We start from the raw sequence: 23,889 nt of genomic DNA, 5'->3' as shown, positions 1-23,889 counted from the left end.
TGGGAGTCTAGCCGCGTACGGCACCCCGAAACCCAAGCACCGCCTTCAGGATTTAAATATAAAACGCTACCCAAAAAAACGGTAAGCGATCGCAGGGATCAGGCCCGACTCTGCGAACACTGCAGTTCTGTGTTTAGTGTTTTGTAAGCGACAGTGATCGATTGATACTGCACTTGGGGGGGCTGGAAGGAGGGGCAAAACGCAGGTGCTAGCAGGTATCTGGGCTGATCCCGCTAACAATGCGTTTTTTGGAACCCTGAACTGCTGGGGACGCTAGTATAGATCTGATCAGATCAGATATTGATCTGTTCAGATACTATACCACTAGGGGAGGTGTATGCTTTGCGCGTGGGTGTTAGTGGTACTGGCACTAACCTAGCGCTGCCTGGGGCGATGCAGACCCTATCTGACCCTAAAACCTAATTGATATCACCCGCCGGGTGATCAGGGGGTTAAACCTTTATTGGGTAATAAATGGTGGGTGCCCTGATGCTATAAAAACCAAACTAACTAACCAGCGTCACCCGTAACACTTATACGGTGATTACTGGTGAAAGGGTTAACTAGGGGCAATCAGGGGGTTAAAACCTTTATTAGGTAGTATATGGGGGTCCCTGACGCTATATAAAAACCTGACGGGGAACCTAAATAACTGGCTAATCAGTGTCACCAGTGACACTTATACGGTGATCACTGGTGAAAAGGTTAACTCTAGGGGCAATCAGGGGGTTTTAAACCTTTATTAGGTAGTATATGGGGGTACCTAACACTATAAAAACCTGGCAATGAACCTAAAAAATAACTGGCTACCTAGCGGCACCAGTGACACTAATGCAGTGATCAGAAAAACAATTGTTTAGTGACACTGGCAAAAGGGGGTGAAAGGGTTACCTGGGGGGGGGGGGGGTGGGGCAATCAAGGGGTTAAACCTTTATTGGGGGGTAGGGGGCTACCCTGGACCTAACACTAACTGGCCTGACACTTTTTACAGTCACAACTGACACCAAATGCAGTGATCATTAAATAAATGATCACTGCAATCAGTGACACTGTGACTTGGGGGGGGTGGGGGGGGTTGAGATCAGGGGGTGAAAGTGTGCCTATGTGTACCTACGTGTCAGTGTAGTGTTGGTGCACTTACTATGATGTCTTCTCTCCTCGCCGTCCGGTCAAAAAGACCACCTCGAGGAGAGTGACATCACTTCCTCATGCCTGTGTTTACAATACACAGGCAGGGGAAGCTTCTCATTCGCCAGGAGCGATCGTGAGGGGATGGCCAGAAACCAACGGCCATCTCCTCATCCCGGATCACTCCTGAAGCGAAACGGATCGCCGCAGCCAGTGGGAGGGGGTCCCATCGAAAATATGTCAATAAGTGTATATTGATTGGTTTGCGCAAAAGTTATACCTTCTACAAACTAGGGTACATTTTCTGTAATTTACACAACTTTTAGTTTAGGACTACCCATTTCATTTCTTGAGGTGCTAAAATGGCAGGGCAGTACAACCCCCCCCCCCCCCCCCCACAAATGACCCCATTTTGGAAAGTAGACACCCCAAGGAAATTGGCATGTTGAGCCCATTGAATATTTTATTTTTTTGTCACAAGAGATTGAAAGATGAAAAAAAAAACACAAAGTTGTCACTAAATGATATATTTCTCACACATTCCATGGTTATATGTGGAATTGCACCCCAAAATACATTCTGCTGCTTCTCCTGAGTACGGCGATACCACATGTGAGACTTTTTGGGAGCCTAGACGTGTACAGGACCCGAAAACCAATCCCCACCTTCAGGATTTCTAAGGGCGTAAATTTTTGATTTCTCTCCTCCACGCCTATCACAGTTTCGTAGGCCATAAAATGTGAAGATAGCAAAAAGCCTCCCATGACCCCATTTTGGAAAGTAGACACCCCATTTGCTGAGAGGCATGTTGAGTCCATGGAATATTTTATATTTTGCCACAAGTTGTGGGAAAATGACAAACTTTTTTTTTCTTTTGCACAAAGTTATCACTAGATGATATATTGCTCAAACATGCCATGGGCATATGTGAAATTACACCTCAAAATACATTCTGCTGCTTCTTCTGAGTATGAGGATACCACATGTGAGACTTTGTGGGAACTTAGCCACGTACAGGAACAATCACCGCCTTCAGGCTTTCTAAGGGGGCGTAAAGCGGTGATTTCACTTCCTCACTAGCCATCACAGTTTTGGAGGCCATGAAGTGTCAAGCGCAAAGCCCCCCCATGACCCAATTTTGCAAAGACTTCAAGCTATTTGCTGAGAGGCATGCTGAGTCCATGGAATATTTTATATTTTACAAGTTTCGGGAAATTATTATTATTATTTTTTTTTTTTTTTACACAAAGTTGTCACTAAATGATATATTGTTCAAACATGCTATGGTTATATGTGGAATTACACCCCAAAATTCATTCTACCTCTTCTCCTGAGTATGGGGATACCATATGTGTGGGACTTCTTGGCAGTATAACCACATATAGGACCTCGAAAACCAATCCCCGCCTTCAGGCTTTCTAAGGGCTTACATTTTTGATTTCACTCCTCACTGCTAAGGATGAGCTCCAGCGTGTTCGCACAGCCCACGTGCAGAGCCCGCCAGGAAGTTGGCACTGCGCTAATCACAGGGAGTGAGACAATTCCCGATCTCTGCAGCCGCGCATCGGGACAACGTCTCACTGCCTGTGATTAGCGCAGCGCAGTGCCAACTTCCAGTAGGACTCTGCACGTGGGCTGTGCAAACACGACGGAGCTCATCCTTACTCTGCCTATCACAGTTTCGGAGGCCATGAAATGTCACACTTCATCCACTTTTCTAACCACTTGAAGACAAAGCCCATTGTGACACTTTTTGTTTACATGAAATTTTTTTTTTTTTTTTCTGCTAGAAAATTACTTTGAACCCCCAAACATTATATATTTGTTTTACAGCAAAGGCCCTACAGATTAAAATGGTGGGTGTTGCAATTTTTTTCGCACAGTATTTTTCTAAGGCAATTAAAAAAAAAAAACTTTAATGTGAATGCACTAAAAATGTTTTATGAAATAAAAAAGATGATCTTATGCAGAGTACATGAATACCATACCATATGCAGTTCTAGTCTCCGATCAGCTCTATGGTCAGCTGGCGGGAACCACTGGCTGCATTCTCGGGTTCCCTATTGGGACAGGAGAGCCAGAGAAAAACATGGAAGACGGTGGGAGGAGGGGGGGACATTCCCTCCCACTGCTTGTAAAAGCAATCTAGAGGGTAATTAGCCGCTGGGATTGCCTTTACATGAAAGCCGACCGCTGGCTGAAAAGAATGATACCAAGATGATACCTAAACATGCAGGCATCATTCTGGTATAACCACTCAAAGTCCAGTATGTTGCTGGTCCTTGTAGGGCATATATTGTAATGTTCTTTTTTTCATGCAGCCTGTGGGCTGCATGAAAAAAAGATTGATCGGTGGGTATGTCCACCATCAGAATACCGTCCTTCATCCACCCACTTCTAATGATGGGCATACATGCACCATTTTTTTTTTTAACTGTGGAGACGAAATCTCTTCCTACAGCGCTGGAGTCGCTGATTTATGTATCGTGAGAGAAAACGCTGTTGCTATCAAGATAAATAGATCAATGCTGCAACTGAATGGCGTACCTGCTAAGCAAATGATGGTTAACAATAAAACAAAGTAACATTACAGTATAACAGTAAGACATACCATACTTGCAAAGCAAATACAATAAAACACAGTACAAATAAAACATTACAGTTCTAAAAGACAGGAACAATATAGAGAGAGAGAGAGAGAGAACAATAGATGTCGAACAATAGAGAGGACAATAGAGAGCGAACATAAGAGAGAACAATAAAGAGAACAAAAATAAAACCAAAACTATTTATTTTTATTTTTTGCACTTTTATATAAACTGTGAACGTTCCAGATTAGGGTCTCTCAAAATGTGATGGCCATCTCATCTTTCGAGACCCTGTGTTAGTGTGCCCTAGGTCTGTGTAGTGCTGTACCCTACGCTAATACTCCACTAGTGTGTGGTAGCGTTTGAAACAGTCACCAATGCAGAGACCAGATTGGTCAGGACAATAAAAGCGGGTGTCACACCTAAATCTGTGTTTTCTGCAGACATCTTCTTTGGGGTGTTCTTTGGGCAGAAGTAGCAGGGAGGACAATGCCTCTCATGCAGCCGTCTCACTGCATTTGTGTTGGGAAGGTGCAGCATAGCACCGTCTGGAAACAGAAGGGCTGGGACGATCTCTTCCTGGAATTTTAGCTTGTCCTGAAGCTTTGTATTGCACAACTGGGCAATTAGAGCCAATTGGAATAAATATACAGACACTTTTTTTTTATACGAGTGGGCAATTAGGTACGGCGCCAACAACTGATCGTTGAGGTCCACCCCTCTCATGTCAAGGTTGTATTCATGGACACAGAGGGGTTTCTCCAGACCAGTCGCCGTAGGAATTTGGACGTATCTGCGTGAAGGGAGGACAGAACAAAAACACTCTGTGAATCCTATGAACACTGCACTGGGTGACACAGTGACAGGGAGTGAAGGGGTTAACGGGGGGGGGGGGCATGGCGATGACAAGTGTGCCTAGAGAGAGAAGGAGCTCAGATAGGTAATTGGGGGATGCTGGGTGGGGGGCTGCTACACATAGAAGGTATTTTATCTTAATGCATAGGATGCATAGAGCTATAATGCGGTCTGTGACAGGGCTCCCCTCCTACTTTGACGGCGGCCTGCTCCGCAACAGGCTACGAACCGGTACTGGTTCGCGGCCCAGAGGACCCCTGAGCTAGGACACCAGAGGGTTTGAAAGTTCATTCAGCATAACTATTAAATTGGTGGGTTTCGTTCAGCTTTAACTGCTTAATCATTTTCCTGCTGGTCACTTTTTACCCCCTTCTTGCCCAAGTCAATTTTCAGCTTTCAGAGCTGTCGCCCTTTGAATGACAATTGCGCAATCATGCAACACTGTACCCATATGAAATTCTTTTGGTGGTATTTAATGAACACTTTTTTTTTTGAAATTTTGAAAAAAATAAAAACATTTTTCATAGTTTGTTATAAAATTTTGCAAACAGGTAATTTTTCTCCTTCACTGATGTGCACTGATGAGTGATAGTTGACACTGATGATCAGGCACAGATTGGCAACACTGGTAGGCACTGTTGGGACTGCACTAATAATCAGGGCACTGATAATAAGTGCCCTCGAAGATTAGTGCCGATGTCCCTTTAACAAAAGCTGATTATCGGCTGTCAGCATGAGTAAAGAAAAGCCGATAACCGGCTTGTGTTTACATCCTGTGATCAGCTGGCATTGGCTGCCAGCTGATCATGTGGTAAAGGGCCGCTGTGATTGTCCCTTTACCCTGATCAGCTGAGTCCAAAAGGACTCGGCAATCACACAGCCCAGGATCACGAGAGGACGTACATGTACACCCTCCCGGGAAAGTAAGCCTGCGCTGTATTTCGACTACAGCGCGGGCAGAAAGTGGTTAAACAATTGAATGTTTTTCTAAATCTATCACATATCTGAATAATTTGGCCTGCACATATACATGAAGAAAAATATAAAACAAAACAAGAGATAAAAATAAAAATAAAAAAATAAAAAAAAAGGAATAATCCTTAAAATACTATTTTTACATGGATTTTTCACAAATGGTTATCACAATATAAATGTTATGTTTAGCGGTCCATTAATTGGGAAAAATACAATTTTATTTCCTAAACTATGCATTTTAAAACAAAATAAGAGATGCACATTAAGCATTCTAAAGACTACATGAAGCAGGATAGATGGAAGCATGATGCACGTGTTAATCATGCCAGTGGTTTTGATGAATAGGGAATTAAACATGCTGGAGTGAACATTCCATGCAAAATAAAGACTGACTGTAAAGAGAGCCCATGCATAGAGCAAAGAATGACAAGGAAATTATATTAAATTCCATACCCCCGCATTTAATAGATTTGGTGTTGAGACGGAGGATAGACTGCCAGAACTGTCATCCTGATGAGAAAAACAGAATTGAAGCCTTAGTGACAAAGAATACAAGTAAAAGCACTGTAAAATACATAAAAATGTATTCAATATAATATTAACAAAAATTTTACTTTAAATAATGTACACATTTTGGCTGTCTGGAGTGTTTTAACACACAGGAGTGTTTTAACACGCAGATCATGTTTCTTTGCTTCTCAATACAGGAATCACCAACAGGTGGCACAAAAGAGGCAACCGAATCGAGTCCGGTGCATGATATTATGAGCGGATTAACAATTGTTATTCCACTCGGAAACAAACCAAGAAAAGTGCCACCTCCGAGGTGGCAACAACTTTGTCCTCGTTGGCCGCTGTGCTGTGAAAACAGCAAAATCTTCCTGTACCGGACTGTATTCGGTAATCGGTGTTGTGTCCAATACCAATTCGTCTAAATCAGCAAATACTGATAGTTTAAAGAAAGCAGAAATAACGTGGTTCGATTTTCTGCCAAGATGACTATTTTGTCAGGACAATGCTGTGTTTGTTAACTTCACTGGCTTTCTGTACAGTATTCAAACTGATTATACAGTATCTCACAAAAGTGAGTACGCCTCTCACATTTTAGTAAATATTTTATTATATCTTCTCATGTGAAAACACTGAAGAAATTACACTTTGCTAAAACTAGTGAGTGTACAGCTTGTAGAAATTAATTTGCTGTCCCCTCAAAATAACTCAACACACAGCCATTAAAGCGGGAGTCCGCTGGGAGTTCCGGCGTTTTTTTTTTTTTTTAAAGCCAGCAGCTACAAATACTGCAGCTGCTGACTTTTAAAATAAGGACACTTACCCGCCCAGCGCGCCCGCGATGTCGGCACCCGAAGCCGATCTCTCGATCGTCTCTCGGGTGCTGCCGCCGCCATCTTGGGTATGGGAATCAGGAAGTGGAGCCTTTCGGCTTCATTTCCCGTTCCCTACTGCGCATGTGCGAGTCGCGCTGCGCAATAAGGATGGACCCGCTGCCTCTGGGATCTGTGTGTTTCCCAGCAGGCAGCAGGGGACTTTTGGAAAGGGGCGTAGATTCACGCCCCTTTCCGCAGAGAGCTATCCCGGAAGTGGGTGCAGATACCTGTACTGTACAGGTACCTGCACCCCCCTCCCCCCTGAAAGGTGCCAATTGTGGCACGCCGGAGGGGGGGAGGATTCCAATGAGCGGAAGGTCCACTTTAGGGTGGACCTCCGCTTTAATGTCTAAACTCCTGGCAACAAAAGTGAGTACACCCCTAAGTGAAAATGTCCAAATGTCAACATTTTGTGTGGCCACCATTATTTTCCAACACTGCCTTAACCCTCTTGGGCATGGAGTTCACCAGAGTTTCACAGGTTGCCAATGGAGTTCTCACCCACTCCTCCATGATGACATCACTGAGTTGGTGGATGTACAAGACCTTCGCTCCTCCACCTTCCATTTGAGGATGCCCCACAGATGCTACTTGGCCAGTCCATCACCTTTACCCTCAGCTGCTTTAGCAAGGCAGTGTTCGTCTTGGAGGTGTGTTTGGGGTCGTTATGCCCTGCAGCCCAGTCTCCAAAGGGAGGGGGATCATGCTCTGCTTCAGTATGTCACAGTACATGTTGGCATTCATGGTTCCCTCAATGAACTGTAGTTCCCCAGTGCCGGCAGCACTCATGCAGCCCCAGACCATGACACCCCCACCACCATGCTTGACTGTAGGCAAGGCACAAACAGTGTACCTGTTTGCCTCCACAAACGCTTGACACCATCTGAACCAAATAAGTTTCTCTCATCGTACTTCACGGGACACAGAGCCATAGTAGTTACCATGTGGGTTATAGGCCACCTTCAGGTGATGGACACTGGCACGCCCTAAGACAAAAAGTGCACTCCCTATTTAATCCCTCCCACTTCTGGGAGTACCTCAGTTTTTTGGCCAGTGTCTAAGGTGTTGGTCATGAGTAAAGATGTGCTGTGCTCCACTGGAGCAATCCTTAGTGGTGCTAGCCATGCAGCCGGATCCAAAGTGTCTTTTTGGCCGAATTGAATGGTACCCGAGCCTCGTATCTGAAGAAACAAGGTCTTGCCTGTAACGCTTCTCTTTTAGAGAGCTGGACCCCGGGATCCAGTACTTTTTGGTATTAAGGCCATAATGTTTTACTGGCGGTGGTGCTAGTACATGTCCAGGATTGTGGGTTTCCTCAAGGATCCCCAGCTCCTGAAGGTTTAAAAGAACCCACCGTGAAGGGTGAAGATTGGGTCTGTTGGTTTACCACAGAAAACCCTGCAACGGGAAAGGTAAGTGGAGTTTTCTAAGAATTTTTAAAAATATTTTTCTAATGAATGTCTCCTTTAATTTAGTAAATGTTATCATGCCTATGTATCACCACTGGGGGCTGTATAGAGCACTTACCGTCTCTTGCTTCTCAGAGAGCTCACGATGTGTCCAGGGAACAGCAGTTATCTTCCTCCGGCCGACAGCAGACCTCCGGTAAGTCTGGGGGGGGGGGGAGGGGTGGGTTTACCTCCCCACCATATGCCCCCCTGTGCTGTTTTTTCTTCCCCTCTTCTTGAGGAAGGAGCGATAAAAAAAAAAAAAAAAAGGGCGAGAACAGCACACCGCTCGGCAACTTCCAGGCCCCCCATTCACCATTACTGCCCCTCTCCCTGCTGATCCCATAGAATCGGAGCTTGCGTTCGCGTGAGAAAAACTATTTTTTAAAAGAAAGAGCAAAGGTCGTAGATGACAGGGGGCAGGGCTTAGCGCGCGATGGCACCCTCCAATGTCCAGCGTGGGAAGGGGTGTTTTACAAGGCACCATTGTTGCTGTTGCAAGTTGCGGAGGGACACAAGAGCAAAGGTGAAATGTATCAGGCAGAGCATTAATAGCAGCAGCAGAGCTGGACTATTGTTTAAGCAGTGGATGCATTCCATCTGGTAGCACCTCTGCTTTATACATTGGGCTATGGTTAGAAGGGGGGTGAAAAAACTCAAAAAAGGGCACTAGAAGGACTATGTTCACACGGCAGCCTAGAACCATCTCAAAAAAGATGGCATCCTCCCCTGAGAGTAATATGGCTGGTCAGAGTAAGCCATCAGGAGGGGCAAGTGTTGCAGCCTGTGTATATCACTAAGGAGGTTTTTTTCTTGAACCATTTTAAGTTTGGAACAAAAAATTTATGCTTTAATCACATCTCAGAATGGGACTAAGCATAGCAGATCCCCGTCCATTGCTCAGGACCCTAATGCTGAGGAACAAGGGGCGAGAGATGACAAATTTCTTTGAAAGGACAAGGAAGAGGCTGATGTCTCCTCTTCCGAAGAACCTAATATGGAAGGGTCAGGTTCGCAGGAAAGGTTGTTGGTACAATCTTTCAACGAATTGGTCCGCTCCACATTTTTACTGCCAATAATGCAGTCAGTCGATGAACCCACTTCTGGTTTGGGTTCACTAAAGCCTCCCCAATCTGTTCATGCTTTTCCTATCCATTCATGGCTTAAAAAAAAGCTTATGTATTCTGAGTGGGAGCACCAAGATAAACAGTTTTTCCCTCCAAAAAAGTTTTTAATACTTTATCCTATGGAGAAAGAGTTCTATAAGAAATGGGGAATTCCAGCAATTGACACTGCTATATCCTCTGTAAACAAAAACCTGACTTGCCCAGTAGACTTTAGAACTTTGAGACTAGGTCTCAAAGATCTAAACTAGTTTTTGATTATCCGTTTCTTTTGCATAGAGTTAATCCGATCAGTAGTCTCCACCCTACAAGGGGGAGAATTTCTGGCATCAATTGACATCAAGGATGCTTATCTACATGTGCCAATTTTCCCCACTCACCAGAAATTTCTACGCTTCGAGGTAGAAAATATTCATTTTGAGTTTGTAGCTCTGCCTTTCAGTCTAGCTACTGCACCTCAAGTGTTTACAAAGGTCCTGGCTCCTCCTTTAGCCAGGTTAAGGGCTCAAGGTATAATGATACTAGCCTACTTAGACGATCTACTCTTAATAGATCAGTCGGTAACCACTTAAACCAAAGTTTGGTCACTGCAGAATACCTAAAATACCTAGGTTGGAGTCTCAACCTAGAGGAATCCTCCTTAAAAACATCAAGGAGATTGCAATACTTGGGGCTGATCATAGATACAGTTCAGAAGGTGTTTTTGCCCCAGGAAAGGATCAGTTCCATAAAGGAACTGATTCAGTTGGTCAAAGAAGAATCCTTCTATTCGACTTTGCATGAAGTTATTGGGAAAGTCGTGGCTTCTTTCGAGGCCATTCCTTATGTGCAGTTTCATTCAAGACTGCTGCAAAACAGCATCCTGTCAACTTGGAAGAAGGTCCAAGCTCTGGACTTCCCAATTCGTTTATCGCCCAAAGTGCGTCAGAGCCTCAATTGGTGGTTGATATCCAGGAATCTTCAAAAAAAAGGTAAATCCTTTCTACCAGTCACCTGGAAGGTGGGTAACAACAGATGCCAGCCTCCTGGGCTGGGGAGCAGACCTGGAAGAAGCGTCTGTCCAAGGGAAATGGTCCAAATCAGAGAGGACCTTATATTATATTCTAGAGATTCGGGCAGTATGCCTGGCCCTAGAGGCCTGGACGCTCAGACTATGGAATTGTCCTGTCAGGATCCAATTCGACAATGCCACAGCCGTGGCCTATATTAATCACCAAGGGGGCACAAGAAGTCGTGAGGCCCAGAGAGAGGTGAATCATATGCTATCTTGGGCAGAAAACAACATCTCTTACCTATCAGCATTTTCATTCCAGGAACAGAATTGGCAGGCAGACTACCTGAGATGCCAACAATTGTTCCTGAGAGAACGGCCCCTTCACCCCGACATCTTTCTGTCAATATATCAAAGATGGGGAGTTCCGGGCGAGGATCTGTTTGTGTCCAGGTTCAACAACAAGATCGACAACTTTGTGTCAAGGACAAGGGACCCGTTGGCATACGCAACAGATGCCTTGGTTTTTCCATGGGATCAGTTTTCACTGATCTAGGCGTTCCCTACTGTTCTGCTGCTTCTGCGGCTTCTTCACAGGCTCAAGCAAGAAGGGAAGGAGGCGATTCTTGTGGCCCAGGAGATTTTGGTTTGCCGAGATCATAAAGATGGTGGTAGGGGACCCTTGGACCCTATTACTGTGGCCAGACCTTCTCTCGAAAGGTCCGGTATTCCATGCTACCTTACAAACACAAAAATGTAATGGTTTGTCTATTGAGACCCAAAATTTTAGCTTTGGTAGTTTCTACTTTGGTTAATGCTAGGAAGCCGACCTCCAGAGTCATATACTATAGAGTCTGGAAGGCATATGTCTCCTGGTGTGAATCCAGGGGTTGGCACCCCAGAAAATATGTCATAGGTAGGATCCTTGAATTCCTACAGATGGGATAAGAAATTAAGCTCGCCTTGAGTACTATCAAAGACCAGGTGTCGGCCTTATTTGTGTTTTTTCAAGGACCACTTGCTTCACACTCTCTGGTTCGTAACTTTATTCAGGGGGTAACATGGATTAATCCTCCAGTTAGGCCACCCCTGGACCCTTGGGACTTAAATTTAATCCTGTTGGCATTACAAAGACAGCCTTTTGAGCCAATACGAGATATTCCCTTAGTCCTCTTGACGAGCAAAATAATTTTCTTGGTTGCCATATCATCTGCAAGAAGAGTATCAGAGTTGGCTGCTCTCTCTTGTAAAGAGCCATATTTGATTATTCAGAAGCATAAGGTTGTATTGCAGCCTCATCCTAAATTCCTACCAAAGGTAGGAAACCAGGATATTGTTCTGCCTTAATTTTTTCCAGAACCTCGTTCTGTGGAAGAGGTCACTACATTCTCTTGACGTGAGAGCAGTCAAGGTCTATTTGAAAGTGACCGATCAGATTTGTAAAACAGATGTTTTGTTTGTGTTGCCAGACAGTCCTAAAAGAGGACAGGCAGCGTCAAAATCTACCATTTCTAAATGGATTCGTCAAGTGATTGTTCAAGCTTATGGTTTAAAGAGGAACATTCCTCCTTTTTATATTAAAAGGCACTCCACCAGGGCTGTTAGTGCTTCTTGGGCAGTGCATCACCAAGCCTCCATGGCTCAGATCTGCAAGACTGCAACTTGGTCTTCAGCCCATACATTTACCGGATTCTATCAAGCAGATGTAAAAGGTTATGAGGACATCACCTTTGGGCGCAGTGTACTGCAGGCTGCAGTATAAGTCTGCATATCTCTTGGTGCCCTACTTTTGTTGTGTCTCCCTCCCTTCAGTTGGCATTGCTATGGGACATCCCACATAGTAACTACTATGGCTCTGTGTCCAAAGATAAGAAAACAGGATTTTTATAATAGCTTACCTGTAAAATCCTTTTCATTGAAGTACATCACAGGACACAGAGGTCCCTCCCTTCTTTGGTATACATGTGTATTGCTTTGGTACAAAACTCAGGTACTCCCAGTAGTGGGAGGGGTTATATAGGGAGTGCACTTTTTGTCTTAGAGCGTGCCAGTGTCCATCACCTGAAGGGGGCCTATAACCCACATAGTAACTACTATGGCTTTGTCCCGTGATGTACTTCAAAGAAAAGGATTTTACAGGTAAGCGGTTATAAAAATCCTATTATCTTGGTCTCATCAGACCACAGGACATGGCTCCAGTAATCCATGTCCTTAGTCTGCTTATCTTCAGCAAACAGTTTGTGGGCTTTCTTGTGCATCATCTTTAGAAGAGGCTTCCTTCTGGGACGACAGCCATGCAGACCAAATTTGATGCAGTGTGCGGCGTATGGTCAGAGCACGGACAGGCTACAGGGACTTGGCAATCTTCTTATAGCCTAGGCCATCGATGGCGAACCTTGGCACCCCAGATGTTTTGGAACTACATTTCCCATGATGCTTATTATGCACTCTGCTGTGTAGTTGAACATCATTGGAAATGTAGACATTTTCACTTCGGGTGTACTTCCCTTTTGGTGCCAGCGGTTTAGACATTAATGGCTGTTGTGTTAAGTTATTTTGAGGGGACAGCAAATTTACACGGTTATACAGGCTGTACACTCACACTTACATTGAAGCAAAGTGTAATTTCTCCAGATCCACATAGCGATCTGACCAGAAGTGGGTGTGGGTACCTGTCAAAACCAGGATCGTTGCAAATAAGCCCAACTCCCCCCCCCCCTTTTTTTTTTTTTAAAAACAAATCCCCCACAATCACTTCAGTAACGAAAGGCCATATGTAGGTCTAAAAATTTTAAAATGCCCTTTTTTTTTGTACTTTTGACTACTATGCCTCACCTTTCGCAGTGGTAGGTAGGCCGGTGAGCATGCTTCTTTATGAAAAGGAGTGTCACTCTTGGAAATGACATGCCTGCTCCACTGCTGTCCCTAAGAGTGATCAATGCGGGGCTGGCAAGATGGGGGCTAGCACAGAAGTGCCTGCGAGCAGCCAAGTTGGGCGCACAGGCACATTGTTGTCAGTGAAGCACAGGAATATTGCTGAATATCTGGATTAGACTGTTCTGATCAGACATTTAGCAATTTCAATAATGCATATAATAAAAGTTTTTAATATCCAGAGTTAAAACGTTTTTTTTTTTTTTTTACATGGAATTCCACTTAAATGGGGCTGAAACAAGTTCACTGGTGCTAGAATGTGAAACCATACTGTATATTTATTACCCGGTGTAGCTTTCATTTGCAATAACCTACCTTAAGCCAACCAATTTGTGTTTACTGATTGGACATGTGCAGCATGTTGCCATCTGCATGGACATTTAGTGGTTTTCATGCTCCTAAAGACCTCTATTTTCAAACAGGAAAGAACTATATTCCTTGTATTTTTACAGTAAGCCCACACAGAAAAATTGATAGGCTGTCACTGTTGACCTCTCCTGTAAATGCCAGTAGCTGACCGTTGCAGTGATTCAATAGTTTCATTACTCTGAGCCACTGACCAGAAGCAAGTACATTGAGAGCAGGGGTAAGCTCTTTCCTCACTTGTCTCAAGTTTGTTTCATATCAGGGGTTCCTCATACATTTTCTATGCATTATAAACCCCCTCCTCACACTGCAAATATAATCAAATAACATTCAATTAAAAAAATATATAAATAGCCTATATAAAATGTGCTCAATGGAAAATCCATATGAAAGTGCTGCAACCAGAAAAGTGCTCAGAAATGTAAAGTGCGCGCTATTCACTCTTCAGTATGCTGCGTGCACTCGTGCTCCCCCTCCTTCGCCCACACCCACCAATGCTCCATGACCCCTTAGTTTAAATAAGTGGGTCAAATACACTTTTTTATTTATTTATTTTTTAACATAAGCTTTGGTCCTTGTACATCAGCTAGGATCAAAAGCGGATGTAAAAAAATAAAAAAAGTGCATTTAAAAAATGTATGAGGAATTGTTTATTCAGTACCCCATGCATAACTATACACATATATGCCTTATATTTTGTATCACTTTCTTTTTTGCGATTCATATTGCAGTGCAACACCTAATATATCGAATACATCTTATATTTATTTCCCTCACTAAGGGAGATAAAGTTGTTTTTTTTTTTACAGCTACTTTGGATAACACCCACCACTTTTGTCCCCATAGTGTGGTCATTATTGCATCAGAAAACATCTAGATGTACAAATTAACACCTTGTTAAAGGAATTAAAAATTCTACATGACCAATCTTGTTTTTTATTACAGCAGCCAGTGGCTCCCGCTGCTGTCAATCAAATCCAATGACGCGGCTGTTGGGGGGAAGAGTTTGGCATTCGTGTCAGTGGACGCAAATGCTGGACTCGGGAGCGCGCCCGGAAAGTAATCCCCTTGGGAGAGCACTTCTCCTGGGGGGTTATCTGATGTGGGAAGGAGCTGCGAGAGCTGCCGGGGGACCTCAGAAAAGGATGTTTGGGGCCACTCTGTGCAAAACGAGCCGCACAATGGAAGTATGACATGTTTGTCATCTAAAAATATAAAAAAAAAAAAAAAAAAAAAGGATCCTTTACAATTACTGTTGTGTTGTGTTGTGTTGTTCAAACCATTCTTGAACTATTTTGTGGTATGGCAGGGTGCATTACCCTGCTGAAAGAGGTCAATGGGGAATGCGGTTTCCATGAAGGCAACAGCAGGTGGTATGTGTCAGAAGTAGCAGCAACATGAATGGTAGGACTCAAGGTTTCCAAGGAAAACATTGCCTCCACTTTCCTTCTTCACATATTGCATCCTGGTGCCATCTCTTCCTCAGGCAAATGATTCACACACCCCCAGCCACACACGATGTTAAAAAAAAAAAAAACACAACATCATTCATCAGACCAGGCCACCTTCTTCCATTGCTTTATGGATGGTCCACAGGTAAGCAGTGGCTATGCAGCCTCATACACAACAAACTGCCACCCAATTTTTTCTTCTTTCAAAACATCAAGAAGAAAACAACTGGGCCACACTAATTAGTGTTTACCTATGAGGATGCAATTACAGTTTTCATGTGGAGGCTTCCAAACCATTTCCCCCGATGACTGAGAAAATGAATGGATGGACTCATTCACATGCTTACTGCGGCCCTTATACTGTGAATGAGCCATTTTTTTTAGCGTCTCTTGACTCCAGGTGTCGAGAGCAGAAAGCCCATTCAAATCTATTACAATGCTATGGCTGCTCGGACACAGCCACACTGCTTAATGTGACAGGTGTGCGAATAAGTAGCCCCCAACAAAGAAAGTTTGTTTGAGGCTGAGCAGACTGAAATGGGCTGCCTGTACACTGCACCTAGAGTGTAGAGAGGCTCAAAAAAAAAAAATCCTGTTCGTGGTCTACCCATGTGAATGAGGCCTATGAAAATAATTGCATTTCCATGTTCTGTGTACCGTGGGAGACCAGATATAGTGAATGAAGGGTCCTGGGTTTTGTGACACTTAAACCAGTTTCCGACCAGCCACTGAAGCTATACTGAGGCAGGATGGCTCAGCTGGGTGAGCCTTTGTAGCTGTATGTCAACTCTTTAAGATGCTGTAGGAGGCACATGCGCCCACAGTGTGTCCCTGGAGCTGATGCGAGTGCCTGGCGGGCATGATGACCGCCGGCCACCGCGATCACTCATGACAGAGCGAGAACCGGATCTGTGTGTGTAAACACTTCCCCTAGTCAGTACCACCCCCCCAGTTAGAACACACCTAGGGAACACAGTTAACCCCTTGATCACCCCCCAGTGTTTAACCCTTCCCTGCCAGTGACATTTATATAGTAATCAATGCATTTATATAGCACTGATCACTGTATAAAATGTCAATGGTCCCAAAAATTGTGTCAAAAGTGTCAGATTTGTCCGCCTCAATATCGCAGTCCCGATAAAATCCGCTGATCAAATAAAATAGGTGGTGTTGCGCTCCTAAAAGCAAATTTCGCTATTAGATACTAAAAGATATAAAATACGTAAGGTGTCCAGAAGTCTGGATCAGATACTGTCTAAAATAGAAAGTTTATGCAGAATATAAAAAAAACATATATAAAAAGTATAAAAAAACATAAAAACATATATGTCAATTATATATCATAGACAATAATTATAAATAAACACAGTGTATAAAAAGTAGTTAGTGCCATAAAATAACTGTGCAAAACCGCAAACAAGTGCAAACAAGTAGATAACTAGCAGAACTGTGCAACGTGCAAAAAATATATATTTTTTAAATATATATATCCCAAAATGGGACGTGGAGATTTAAAATAGTCCACGGTTATAAGTAGTGCAAATGTGGCAGTGTTTCCAAGAACACTGAGTGTAGATCTAAAGCTCTCCAGGTGATACTGTGACTTTTATGTGAAAATACACTCTTAGTGTCAAATGACACCCGTGGCTGTGCTAGATTATTACCTTACTGCTGTAAGGTAAACAGCATGTAGAAAAAGGAGGAACTGGTTAACTCTCTTTCTCACTGTGGTGGTGCTACACGTCCCTTATGGGTATGCAGTAAAAGCCTGGGGGGGTCCTTGAGTGGTCCTTCCGTTCACTCTGACGCTGTGTTGGTCTCATATATTCAGTGTGGTAAGGTATAGAAAAGGAAATACAGAGCCTCCCATGGTGTAGTATTTTCAATGTAATAGCGGTTTATTAAATAAAATCAATTGGTTACTCACATTTAATGTAAAAGATAAGTGCAATGTAAAAACGAGCGCCGAGCTCGTACCTGACCGTCTCTTCCGGTTTCTCTATGCCTCTGTATCCTACGCGTTACGTCACAACGCACATGACTTCGACTGGGATCAAAACCATTTCCCAGTCGAAGTCACGTGCGTTGTGACGCAACGCGTAGCATACAGAGGCATAGAGAAACCGGAAGAGACGGTCAGGTACGAGCTCGGCGCTCGTTTTTTACATTGCACTTATCTTTTAAATTAAATGTGAGTAACCGATTTTATTTAATAAACCGCTATTACGTTGAAAATACTACACCATGGGAGGCTCTGTATTTCTTTTTCTATACCTTACCACACTGAATATATGAGACCAACACAGCGTCAGAGTGAACAAAAGGACCACTCAAGGACCCCCCAGGCTTTTACTGCATACCCATAAGGGACGCGCAGCAACACCACAGTGAGAAAGAGAGTTAACCCCTTCCTCCTTTTTCTACATGCTGTTTACCTTACAGCAGTAAGGTAATCTAGCACAGCCACGGGTGTCATTTGACACTGAAGAGTGTATTTTAACATAAAAGTCACAGTATTACCTGGAGAGCTTTAGATCTACACTCAGTGTTCTTGGAAACACTGCCACATTTGCACTACTTATAACCGTGGACTATTTTAAATCTCCACGTCCCATTTTTGCACATTGCATACCGTATTTTCCGGCGTATAAGACGACCTTTTGCATGTAAAAAAATTGGCCAAAAAGCAGGGGTCGTCTTATACGCCGGGTCAGCCCCTTGGATGCCGGCTGGGTGTTTGGTAATACTGTATGTAGCTTCGGCTACATAGAGTATATACCGCTGAGCCAATCCTGGTGAGCGATGTATTCAAATGAATACAAAGCCTGCTCGGATTGGAGTAACGACCTCTGCCAATCCGAGCAGGCTTGGAGAGTCAGAGCGGCGTGGGCTGATGATGTTACAGCCTCTGCCAATCCAAGCAGGCTTTGTATTCATTAATAGAATACATCGCTTGCCGTAATTGGCTCCAGCAAATGCAGGAAGGAAGGAAGAAATATGAAGCCTCGGAAGCCTCGAAAGCCGCGTCGTCTTATACGGTAAGTACAGTTTTAAAAGCGCTTTTGTCCTGTAAGATTAGGGGGTCGTCTTATATGCCGGGTCGCCTTATACACCGGCAAATATGGTATGTTGCACAGTTCTGCTAGTTATCTACTTGTTTGCACTTGTTTGCGGCTTTGCACAGTTATTTTATGGCACTATTTTTATACACTGTGTTTATTTATAAATATTGTCTATGATATATAATTGACATATATGTTTTTTATACTTTTTATATATGTTTTTTTATATTCTGCATAAACTTTCTATTTTAGACAGTATCTGATCCAGACTTCTGGACACCTTACGTATTTTATATCTTTTAGTATCTAATAGCGAAATTTGCTTTTTTTAGGAGCGCAACACCACCCATTTTATTTATTCCTTTTACACATTTGGGCACCAGTTTGGCCCTGACGGTGTATGCAGCACCCATAGAAACGCATTTAGTTCTTTTCCCCTCCTATTTTAGCGCAGGAGCACCTACCCTTACCTTTAAAAATCCGCTGATCGCCACCATTTCTAGTAAAAAAAAATAATAAAAATGCCATAAATCTATCCCCTATTTTGTAAACGTTATAACTTTTGCACAAATCAATCAATATACACTTATTGCAATTTTTTACCAAAAATATGTAGAAGAATACGTATCAGCCTAAACTGAGAAAGAAATGTAATTATTTTTTTTTAAATGGGATATTTATTATAGCAAAAAGTAAAATAGTGTGTTTTTTAAAAATTGTCACTCTTCTTTTGTTTATAGCGAAAAAATAAAGACTGCAGCGATGATCAAATACAACCAAAAAGAAAGCTCTATTTGTGGAAAAAAAAAAAGACGTAAAGTTTGTTTGGGTGTAGCGTCGCACAAGCACACAATTGTCAGTTAAAGCGACGCAGTACCGTATTGCAAAAAATGGCCTTGTCAGAAAGGTGGTAAATTCTTCCGGGGCTGAAGTGGTTAAATAATCCAAACTTTTACCCATCATAAAAGGTTGCATTTCATTCAATACTCAAATTTTTGTTGCACTTAAAAAAAAATGCCCTGTGTTACAGACCAAACCGTCAGAACACCAAATCTATGGCCTTGGATGGGTCCCTTGGTCAAAGAAAAAAAAAAAAAAAAAAAAAGGATTCATTAACATCGTAATAGCATCTCAAAGAATTATGCTAACAAAACAGATGGCATATATTTAGTAAAGTAAGCACAGGAAACAATTATGCAAGATAAAAAAAATATATATTTCAGCATTAGTAAACTTAAAAAAAAAAATAAAATTTGGGGGGATTTATTAACTACATATTCTATTAGTTGAACTTCATGGGCTTGTGTGTTTTTTCATCCAGACTATATGTTGTTAACTATGTGCAATCCCCATTAGGCAGCCAAACTTTAGAGGTTTTAACTGTAGGTCTGCTTTAACCACTTTAAGACCGGACCATTTTGCTGGTAAATGACCAGAGGTCTTTTTACACTTTGGCACTGCGCTGCTTTAACTGGTAATTGCGCGGTCATGCAATGTTGTACCCAAACAAAATTTGCGTCCTTTTCTTCCCACAAATAGAGCTTTCTTTTGATGGTATTTGATTGCCTCTGCGATTTTTATTTTTTGCGATATAAACGTAAAAAGACCGCAAATTTTGAAAAAAAATGATATTTTCTACTTTTTGTTATTAGAAAAATCCAATAAACTCAATTTTAGTCATACATTTAGGCCAAAATGTATTCAGCCACATGTCTTTGGTAAAAAAAAAGTCAATAATTGTATATTTATTGGTTTGCGCAAAAGTTGTCACATCTACAAACTAAGGTACGTTTTCTGGAATTTACGCAGCTTTTAGTTTACGACTGCCTATCTCATTTCTTGAGGTGCTAAAATGGCAGGGCAGTACAAAACCCCCCCAAATGACCCCATTTTGGAAAGTAGACCCCCTAAGGAAATTGATAAGAGGCATGTTGAGCCCATTGAATATTTTATTTTTTTGCCTCAAGCGATTGAATAATGACAAAAAAAAAATTTTTTTTTTTTTTTTACACAAAGTTGTCACTAAATGATATATTGCTCACACATGCTATGGGCGTATGTGAAATGACACCCCAAAATAAATTCTGCTGCTTCTCCTGAGTACGGGGATACCACATATGTGGGACTTTTTGGGAGCCTAGCCGCGTACGGGGCCCCGAAAACCAAGCACCGCCTTCAGGCTTTCTAAGGGCGTAAATTTTTGAGTTCACTTCTCACTACCTATTACAGTTTTGAAGGCCATAAAATGCCAAGATGGCACAAAACCCCCACAAATGACCCCATTTTAGAAAGTAGACACCCCAAGCTATTTGCTGAGAGGCATGTTGAGTTCATGGAATATTTTATATTTTGCCACAAGTTGCGGGAAAATTACAAACTTTTTTTTTTTTTTTTTTTTTTTCACAAAGTTGTCACTAAATGATATATTGCTCACACATGCCATGGGCATATGTGAAATGACACCCCAAAATAAATTCTGCTGCTTCTCCTGAGTACGGGGATACCACATATGTGGGACTTTTTGGGAGCCTAGCCGCGTACGGGGCCCCGAAAACCAAGCACCGCCTTCAGGCTTTCTAAGGGCGTAAATATTTGACTTCACTCCTCACTACCTATTACAGTTTTGAAGGCCATAAAATGCCAAGATGGCACAAAACCCCCACAAATGACCCCATTTTAGAAAGTAGACACCCCAAGCTATTTGCTGAGAGGCATGTTGAGTCCATGGAATATTTTATATTTTGCCACAAGTTGCGGGAAAATTACAAACTTTTTTTTTTTTTTTTTTTTTTTCACAAAGTTGTCACTAAATGATATATTGCTCACGCATGCCATGGGCATATGTGAAATGACACCCCAAAATAAATTCTGCTGCTTCTCCTGAGTACGGGGATACCACATATGTGGGACTTTTTGGGAGCCTAGCCGCGTACGGGGCCCCGAAAACCAAGCACCGCCTTCAGGCTTTCTAAGGGCGTTACAGTTTTGAAGGCCATAAAATGCCAAGATGGCACAAACCCCCCCCAAATGACCCCATTTTGGAAAGTAGACACCCCTAAATTTAGGGGTACACTAGTGAGACTAGGTAATAAATGGCGGGTGCCCTGAAACTATAAAAAAATAACTAACCAACCAGCGTCACCTGTAACAGTTATATGGTGATCACTGGTGAAAGGGTTAACTAGGGGGCAATCAGGGGGCTTTATGCGGTAGTATATGGGGGTCCCTGGCGCTATAAAAAGCTGCGGCGAACCTAAATACCTACTTGCCTAACTAGCGTCACCTGTGACACTAATACAGCGATCAGAAAAACGATCGCTTATTAGGCTGGGTTCACACTGGAGCGATGCGGGAACGCCACGAATGCGCGGCGGGTTCCCGCATCGCATGCCTCCCGGCGGCAGTTCACACTGCCCTATGCGAACTGCTGGGAGTGTCAGTGAAATGTTACTGACACCCCCAGATCAGTTCGCATATCGCAGTGCGATCTGAAAACTCGGATCGCATGGTGTGAACACCCATGCGATCCGATTCTGCTGCGGGCCAAAAAAAGGGTCCCGTGCGAATTTGCGGCGGGTGCGGCGGGTGTGGCGGGTGCGGCGAATGGCTGAACTCGAATCGCACAGAGATCGGATGTGATTTGCACTGCAGTGCGGTGCGAATCACATCCGTTCTCAAACCGCTGCAATCTGAACCCAGCCTTAGTGACACTGGCGACGGGGGGTGATCACGGGGTTAAACCTTTATTGGGGGGGTTAGGGGGGTACCTTAGAACTAAAGGGGGCTAACCCTAACTGCCCTAACAGTTATTAGTCACAAATGACACCCGCCGGGTGATCAGGGGGTTAAACCTTTATTAGGTAATAAATGGCGGGTGCCCTGAAACTATAAAAAAATAACTAACCAACCAGCGTCACCTGTAACAGTTATATGGTGATCACTGGTGAAAGGGTTAACTAGGGGGCAATCAGGGGGCTTTATGCGGTAGTATATGGGGGTCCCTGGCGCTATAAAAAGCTGCGGCGAACCTAAATACCTACCTGCCTAACTAGCGTCACCTGTGACACTAATACGGCGATCAGAAAAATGATCGCTTATTAGGCTGGGTTCACACTGGAGCGATGCGGAAACGCCGCGAATCCGCGGCGGGTTCCCGCATCGCATGCCTCCCGGCGGCAGTTCACACTGCCCTATGCGAACTGCTGGGAGTGTCAGTGAAATGTTACTGACACCCCCAGATCAGTTCGCATATCGCAGTGCGATCTGCAAACTCGGATCGCATGGTGTGAACACCCATGCGATCCGATTCTGCTGCGGGCCAAAAAAAGGGTCCCGTGCGAATTTGCGGCGGGTGCGGCGGGTGTGGCGGGTGCGGCGGGTGCGGCGAATGGCTGAACTCGAATCGCACAGAGATCGGATGTGATTTGCACTGCAGTGCGGTGCGAATCACATTCGTTCTCATAAACCGCTGCAATGTGAACCCAGCCTTAGTGACACTGGCGACGGGGGGTGATCACGGGGTTAAACCTTTATTGGGGGGGTTAGGGGGGTACATTAGAACTAAAGGGGGCTAACTCTAACTGCCCTAACAGTTATTACAGTCACAAATGACACCAATGCAAAAAAAAAAAAAAAAAAAAAAAAAATGACATTGGTGTCACTGTGACTGGGGGGCAGGGGTAATTGGGGGGGTGATCGGGGGGTAAAGGGGGGGTGTGAGTGTGCCTGGCATGTTCTACTGTGTGTGTAGAGTGTTGGTGCAACTCACCGATCCGCTCTCCTCCGTGTCGGAACGGAAAATACCGACACGGAGGAGAGAATACATCACTTCCTCTCCTGTGTTTACATTACAGGAGAGGAAGTGATGTCACGGGGGATTTCCATTCGTCGAGAGCGATCGCGAGGGGGTGGCCATGAATGAATGGCCGTCCCCTCATCCCTGATCTCTCCCGAACGAATGCCGACCGCCGCAGGCACCGGGGGGGGGCCCGATCGGGCCCCCCACCCGCGGGCAGGCATGGACTTATATATACGCCAATATGCCTGCCCGTGCCATTCTGCCGACGTATATCGTCGTGCGGCGGTCGGCAAGTGGTTAAACTACCGAGCTCTGTAGTGTGACACTGTTGGGTACAGACATTCTGAATGAATGACTTGCAAATGGGCAGTTGAGAATTATTCAGTTCAACACGTCCATACACAGATGTACATAAAACCTTAGCTATCTCTGCTGGGTATGAAGGATCACTAAAATATGATCACCTGTTACGTTAAGATCCCTTTCATACTGGGGTTCTTTGCAAGCGCTACAGCGTTAAAAATAGCGCCTGCAAAGCTCCCTGAAACAGCCGCTGCTGTGTCTCCAGTGTGAAAGCCCTCGGGGAGCGGTGCGCTAGAAGGACGGTAAAAAAAAAAGTCCTGCTAGCAGCATTTTTGGAGCGGTGAAGGAGCAGTGTATACACCACTCTGCCCATTGAAATCAATGGGGTGGCACGGCTATACCACCGGCAAAGCGTTTCTGCAGAGGTGATTTGCGGTGGTTTTTAACCCCTTTCTCAGCCACTATGGTAAAGTGCAGTTAA

The 23,889-nt window shown here is 43.8% G+C and overlaps 1 protein-coding gene across 2 annotated transcripts in view; it reads right to left on the bottom strand.

Moving 5' to 3' along the window:
• Positions 1-23,889, bottom strand: part of TBC1D12 (TBC1 domain family member 12) — a 215,808-nt gene that overhangs the window by 96,934 nt on the left and 94,985 nt on the right. The window contains exon 3 of one of the 2 annotated variants that reach the window (XM_077454226.1): positions 6,000-6,056. The exons of the other annotated variant lie outside the window; for it this stretch is intronic. Within the exon in view, the coding sequence (XP_077310352.1) occupies positions 6,000-6,056 (57 nt within the window). The remainder of the gene's footprint in view (positions 1-5,999; positions 6,057-23,889) is intronic. 2 annotated transcript variants of the gene reach the window in all.

Source organism: Lithobates pipiens, unplaced genomic scaffold, assembly GCF_037356315.1.
Source record: "Lithobates pipiens isolate NorthernLeopardFrog02 unplaced genomic scaffold, aLitPip1_a1.2 Scaffold_25, whole genome shotgun sequence".
Classification (NCBI taxonomy): Eukaryota; Metazoa; Chordata; class Amphibia; order Anura; family Ranidae; genus Lithobates; species Lithobates pipiens.
This window is presented reverse-complemented; position numbering and strand designations above follow the sequence as displayed.